Genomic DNA, 7,307 nt, shown 5'->3' on the forward strand with positions numbered 1-7,307 from the left:
TAATAGAAAAAGACACAGGAGAATTACTTACTCTGTCTCTTCAGTGAACACTATTATCTGTGAAAAATGGTTGCTAATAACCTAGCTCGAAGGGAAATAAATTCAGTTTGCTGCAATTAACTATGGGATGGGAGAAATGAATCATTTAGAGCAAAGTGAAAAGTTAAAGTAACATCTTCACTGATTGCACATAAAAGATTTTGCAACTTTTTCTGTAAAGGTAAGAATATTTTCCTGTATCCTAGAACATGTGTTTCTGTCAATGTTCTGTCAATTACCTGGGCTTCATTTGAATCCAGAATTCTGGTGTGGAGCTCCATTCAGTCCAGGACTACAGAGTTTTTGGCAGCATCCAGTTCCCGAAATAGTTCTTGTTCAGTGGTATTTATCACCAAGGGTTTGCCCGCAGCTTTTTATAGCTTAAGGATCTGTTGAGAAGAAAGCAGTTTTGGAAACCTTCAAGACAAACATTATTCTTTAGCATGTTTTTTGTAACTAAACTGGCTAATTTTCTCATTTGTTTATGTCAAGTTATGTAATCATATACAGCCTAAGGTTTATTTAATTTTTTTTCAAATGCGTTTTGTGGCAAAGTAGGAGGCATGTGAGAGACCATAGGTAACACAGCCAAATCTACAGCGCTACCAAAAAGCAATGCTGGAGTAAGTTTGTAGAGTTGCTCTGAGTCAGAGAGACTCTGCAGCAGCATGTTGCCTGCCAGAGAGGCTGCTTAGTGGTGGGAAACCCTCCTCTGTTCCACAGTGTTTGGCATCAGTTATCTGTGCAAGGCAGTCCTTGGAAATCCCCAGCCCTCTGGGAGATGCCGGTTAGATTGTCCTGATGCTGCTGTTGCAATCCAGCAAGGGTTTTGATCAGAAATAAGGCCAGCCTTACAATTCTCATACAAATATATGTAACCACTAGATTTTCACTTTGAAAAATAGTGGCATAATGCAAGAACATGCTTATTAGCACTACTCCAAAACAGAATGTGGAATGTTACATTAATGTGTATGTTGTTGTGCCAATAAAGCTGTGCTGTTATTTCTATCACAGAAAAGAAACTCACTGCCTATAAAGGCTTATGTTCAGAAAAAAATGTTCCCTGGATCAAATTCAAAAACAGTTGCTACAGCTTTTCCACAGTTCTGCAGGGCACAAGTTTGGATACTGCATATGAAGTCTGCAAAAATCAAGGTAAGCAATTATTTTGTAGCTACAAAATGTCATCGTGATATCTTAAAAAAAAAATGCATATTGTCTGAAATTACTAAAATCATGGCATGAGTTTTCTCTAGTTCAAGATAATGATAATAAAATAATTAGTAAAAAAATAATGATGTTCATAAGCCAGCTACAAAATTAGATGTTACTTATATAAAAAAAGAAAAAAGGTTTCTTTCCATCCAAAATATTTATTTCTGGAATAACACATAAAATGAATTTTTTCCTTCAAACCTTTTTAAAATCATGTGAGAATAGTTTTGTATCAGCCTGAGCATTTTCACATTAATAGCAAATTTAAGGTTTTATAATGTATAACCAGACTTTTCAAGCTTTTCAATTAAGGCTTGTAATATTAACATTTTGAAATGCAATATTACGTTTAATGGCAGGGATTGTTTGAAAATTTGTTCTGTGTTTGTAGGATCAAATCTTCTAACTATTCAAGATGAAGATGAAAATGCCTTCATTTTGGAAGAATTGCACAGTTTTGGTTATTCTGTGCAAATGGTTTGGTTGAATATACTGCTCGTTACAGACAGTAAGTTTCGAATCTGTTTTGGGGTTTGGTTATTTTAATGCTACCATCTTCCAAAACACTGTTATCCTTTGAGATTTTTTTGGATGCTTATTACCTGTTTATGATGTAGTAAAACCAGTCAAGCTTTCTTGTAATTGTTACTGAATATTCAGTATGAATGCATGCATGTGAATGCCTTTATTTTCTTCTTAAAGATGCACTACAGGCTGTCTTGTGTCAAATACATAGGATGTTTTTAAATCCTTCAAGTAAAAAAATAATAAAAGTAATATAGTGGCCAAACAGACAAAATCCTGCCATTCCATAATACAGTCATCTTTTATATGAGGGTAAGTCCAGCTGAAACAGAGATATTTATCAAAATCCTATGATATTTTATAATGATTTATGACTTCTGCCCTTAGATGAGACAGTCTCCTGGTTTGATGGTTCTCCCTTAAATTACTCCAACTGGGGCATCAGGGAGCCTGAATTTGAAAATCTCAAAGGGAATTTCTGCATCAGCCTCAGGACCACAGATGGTGTCTGGCAATTATCTTCGTGCAGAGAAAAAAAGGGATTTGTATGTAAAATGGATGCAGGTATGTGCTTCCATAAAAGAAGGAAGTTGTTTCCTTATAACCATTGTTCTACATGTTCCTTGTTGCTTACTTTCTTGCTCTTAGTTTTCATCCCTTGGTATTATTAAAAATAGAAAAAACTTAATTGGGGTAACCTCCTTTTGAGGAACCTGGGCAGCCATTCTGTTATTGCTGACCGCAGTAGGCTTACTGTTGTATGGGTGAGCCATGTGCAGAGCATCAGGCTGACCTCCCCAGACTCTGTAGGATGGGAAAGCGACACAGACACTGCATCAGTAGGAATGCGGGTCTGTGAGATCTGAACTGTTTCCAGAGCCCACCCCAAATGCCTGAGTTGCTGTCAGACCCAGTAGCTACTGCTGCGGGCTTCTGCTCATGCATTTATACTTTAAAAAGTGGATAAATATTGCTGCTCATCCCTGCACAAGTGTCAGTTAATATCTCCTGGCAAATTTAAGGCATTTTAGGTAACAGATTAGATCATGTTTAACTTGGCCATTTGGAATCCTATTGACATGAGTCAAACTAAACAAAGAACAGTCTGCGCTCATATGGTTTTAGATTGTCTTCTCAGTATCAGTTTTACAGTGAGTATATATAGTAACTTCTGTTATCTCTGTGGCTAATTTTATGACTGTTCGGGATTCTATTTCAGATATTGATGCAACAGAACCGTCTGAAAAAGGTAAGTTACTTCTGTACTTTTTTTATAAAGAGTAATAAAATATTTTGAGCTGATATTTTGTGAGGTAACATTTTTCACTGTTAAACCTGTAATTTGAAATGTGTGACATATGGGGAGTAATAATATGTCTGTGTTTATATTTAGAATTATCTATAATTGTAGCTATATTTTCTTTATAGCAATTTCTGTCCTCCCTTTCAGCATCAGACCATGGTCTTGTCGCTCTGGCTGTTCTTGTGACGTTGGTGATGTTGGCTGCCATTTCCCTTTTTCTGTGGTGCCTGTACAAGCAGAATAACCAACTCTTCCGCAGGATACTGTGGGTCAGAAATGCCTATTTGCCACAGATTAATGCCGATGTTCCTGCTTTGGAAGAAAGCATCCTCATTTCTGATTTTGAGAGAAATGACAGCAATTAATTGATCGGAATTAGCAAGCAGTCACGTCTTCCGTGTGAAACTCTATGATCTGCAGTGGTTTTCTCCTTCTTGGGCGTTCCCCCAGGGCACCTACATCCAGAGAAACCTTCACAGCCATTGGAATGACTGCCATAGGGGCTCCTACCTTGGGGAGCTTTCGCTCTGTGGCAGGATGAAGTGAGGATGCAAGGCAGAACCACTGAGAAATTGGCTCCTTTGGGGCAAGCCAGGAACTGAAAATACTCTTACACCATGAACTCCCAACTGCTCACATGGAGTAGTCATGTCCGAGGCCCCAGAGCAGCAGGCATTCTCATGAAACTTTTTCCTTTGGGATCACTTGGGCTTTTGTTTTGTTTTTATATGTTGCAGAATCCACTCATGAGCCAGCATTAAAATTTGGCCTTGAATTTAGTAACTCTGAAACATACCCCAAGGATTATGGGGTAGATTTTATTTTTTAATAGCCATTTGTTCTGCAGAATGAACAGTTATTTTTCAGACAGTGGATTCTTGCCAGGTGGATTTCCAAGCTTACAGAGAGATGAAGTCACTTTTGACTCAAGGGTGCCAGAGTTTTGGTAGTTTGGCCTGTGATACCTATTTCATGTTATAAAACAAGTTAGTCTAGAGATATAATGGCATATGGGCTTTGTCATCTCAAAGTTAATATATTTGTTTGAGATGCAGCCAGTGTCCTGTTAAAATTTAACTGGGTGATATCTCGCCTAGGTTATTTCAGAAATGAAATCCTATCAAGCTTTTTTAAAGACACTTTGGGCAATATCTGAAGAAACAGAACTATTATAAATCTTGCTGAAGTTATGGTAACAGATTGCTTTACTATTCACGTACAGTGTTTCTGCAAGCAGTATTGATGTGTGCTCTTCTGAGACCCTGCTCTAAAAAGCTAAGGATGATATGTGGGGAAGCCACACTGCTGTTCCCAAAGGGTGCTATAGTCCTATAAGCTGATGTAGCAGACACTCAGAAGGGCACTTTTCACTTTCAGTGTTCATACTAAGGTGCTTACAAAGGAGGTAAATCTAGCTGACCAGTTGGTCTGCAGGCTGGTGGCTGTAAAGAACCCAGCTCAGGTCTCAGCACTAGCTCAGTTACCGCAGCCCAAGACAGCAGCACTTACTCTCCATGGGACCACCCTCACCAGCCCTTCACCCTTGTCTCTGGAATTCCTTCAGGTTTTCAGGGATGTTATTTTTATTGGTGTGTGGAAAAGCAAACAGTTGGTCAGGATGAGCCACTTCAGAGTGGATTTACTGTGCCTTCAGTGGCCTCTGAGAGCAGCCGTGCAGGGCTGCGGTTGTTGTGGGGTTTGTTGGTTTGCTTGTTGTACGATGACTCATTCTAACAATTTAGCAAGAGCCCTAACATGGAGGTGCATTCCTCCGAATTAAGCAAGCAGCTAAGGCCAACTGAAATGTTCTTACACACTGTTAGTGCACATGCACAGGAATGTATGACTGCCTTTCAGATAGATTTCACATGGCCAATTCTAGAAACAAAAATTGCCTGTTCATGTCATGATTATGTATAGGGCTATTTTTAAAAGCTATTTAGTACATAGAATATTTCTGTGCTGGTTTACAGAACTGTTCAAAAATCTTGTCAAAGAAGTTGCAGATGGTTTTGATCCCAATGTAATTTTCAACTTACTGTTTTCTGTAATTTCTATGGGTGTAGCTATCACAAGTTCTTAATCTGAGAATTTTCCATCATATGAATAGCTTTTCTGTGTATATGTCGGCTAATGGTTTGACTGCATACATTAGTATTCAGTAATGTTTTAAAAGTGGGTTGTGTCATCTAGATTTATCTATAGGGCTGGTTTTATATGAAGTCTGTTATTAAGAGTCTGTGGACTGAAAATTGTGAGTACAGTTGCCAGATCATCTGCAGTTTATATGTATGAACTGTGACAGCTTCTTTAGCACCAAGAGAAGAAAAAAAGGTTGTGACCATTTCCTTCTTCCCCATGAGAATTTCACTCATTTAAACTACAGTTGGAGGAACTCAAACCAACAAATCCCATTCTTCACATTCACTGACTGGCATGTAAATGCTGTCTTCTTACAGTACAGCAAGCAGAGTGGCTTGCAGGATGGGCTTTGTTTGCCAGAGTAAGCTGTGTTTTTTCCAAAGATGTGTATTCATCAGGCTACAGTTATGCAGGCTCTTGTCAGATTTTGATGTGGTTAATGAAGGTGTATATGTTTTTCACAAAACTTGACATAGGCATTTTATCAATTTTCCTTGAGGAATGTTGTAATCATTGAATGTGAATGTTTGAAGGCAGTGGTGTAATAAATACCCCTAACCTCAAAATAGTGGTTGTTGATTAACATCGACTCTGATGTAGATGACCTTTAATTAAGGGAAAAATAGTTCAAGCAGTATTTTCTTGCTACTTTGAAATGGTTTTGAGGGAACAGACCCTTAAATATTTATTTTTCAATCTTTCATCATTAAACTTTTATAATTGCAGGTATTACTCGCTCAAGAATGTAGTTATTGATTGCTTCCTGGTGTTTGTTCTGGGTTTTGTTACCCATAGCTTTCTTCTGTTTTCCCTTAATCCTATACTGTTCCTGATGAGAGTATGTGGTGACTAGGTTTTACTGCTGACCTTGATGTGATACTGGCAGTGAGATTCACTGTATTATTTCAACTGGAAAATTAAAGTGTCGATAATAATTTTGTGTGCTGTAATTTTCTTCAATCTTTCCCCAGCTTCAATAAGCTGCAGGCTTTAGTGTCTCGTAGCAGCAGTCCCCAGGCTTCACACAGGGCCATCCTGGTAGAAGAGGAACAGCTTGCACCAGCCTCCTATCTGGCTACGTGGCTGAACATGGGTCTGGGCACTGCACATGGTCTCCACACATGTGGTGGTCTCAGTGTTTCCCAGGACACAGGCAAGGATGTCCCAGAATGTGTGTGCAGGAGGTGCTGGGAGGAGGAAGGAGCCACAGCACCATCAGGAAGGATGAAGGATTAGAAGTAAGATGCTGCCACACAAATATTCTCCCAGCCTCCTGCCTGTTCCCTGCAGCTCTGGGAGACACTAGGGACAAGTGATGGGCTGGAGGAATTTTCCTGCTGGACTATAGAGGCTGTTGTGCAGGAGCCTATTTGTTTCTGCCACAAACAAGGTAGAAATGCATGGACTGCAGTGCAGTAGCTTCCATGGGTAGCACTGAAATGCTTCCCATGTTGAAGAACTGGGTTCACCAGAGCCTGAGCAATTAAATAAATGTTGCATTTTCTTGTGCCGTGCCATGCCAGCTTCTTTGGCAGTGTTTACTGGGAGGGAAGTGTTAAATATTTTCACAACACTCCCTTGCTTGGAGGATGGATGTGTATCTCCACCAAAGATAGATACATTCAGGTCAACATACGACAAACTTTGTCTACCAGATGTTAGGGTCTGGAAAAAAATCCATGTGCTTATTTTTGCAGATTCCATTCCAGGAGAAAATTTACCTCCTAGTCCCTTTAGCAGTACTTGTAGCATGTCTCTGGGGGAAAGAGATGCTTGAAGCAGCTGTCGCATTCCAGACGGATGGGAGACTGCAACAGGAACATACATACCCTGGAGACGTCCAGCATAATCAGGCAGAGCAAAGGGCTGTGGCACAAGCCTGTAAGTGGGCAACATGACTCCTAAGCAGCCCTTTACAGCTGTGCCTCTTCTGGGTGCAGTGCTGCCATTTTGTGCAGGGATCCTCTTCTCTACTGCTCTCCTTCTCCCACCTCCACACACACTTCTGTGCCTGGGTCATGACAAGAGGGAAGCCATGGGGCTGCTTGAAATCTATGCAGTGCAGTCTGGAGGGGGTGGA

At 39.9% G+C, this 7,307-nt stretch overlaps 1 protein-coding gene across 1 annotated transcript in view; it reads left to right on the forward strand.

Moving 5' to 3' along the window:
* Positions 1-3,450, forward strand: part of PLA2R1 (phospholipase A2 receptor 1, 180kDa) — a gene marked incomplete at its 5' end in the record, with an annotated part of 16,470 nt that extends 13,020 nt beyond the window's left edge. Inside the window, 5 exons of the mRNA XM_010022172.1 lie at positions 1,057-1,197; positions 1,649-1,765; positions 2,170-2,346; positions 3,002-3,031; positions 3,233-3,450. Of these exons, the coding sequence (XP_010020474.1) occupies positions 1,057-1,197; positions 1,649-1,765; positions 2,170-2,346; positions 3,002-3,031; positions 3,233-3,450 (683 nt within the window). The remainder of the gene's footprint in view (positions 1-1,056; positions 1,198-1,648; positions 1,766-2,169; positions 2,347-3,001; positions 3,032-3,232) is intronic.
* Between the last annotated feature and the right edge of the window lie 3,857 nt (positions 3,451-7,307).

The sequence above is a fragment of the Nestor notabilis genome, unplaced genomic scaffold, assembly GCF_000696875.1.
Source record: "Nestor notabilis isolate BGI_N333 unplaced genomic scaffold, ASM69687v1 scaffold2439, whole genome shotgun sequence".
Taxonomy (NCBI): domain Eukaryota; kingdom Metazoa; phylum Chordata; class Aves; order Psittaciformes; family Psittacidae; genus Nestor; species Nestor notabilis.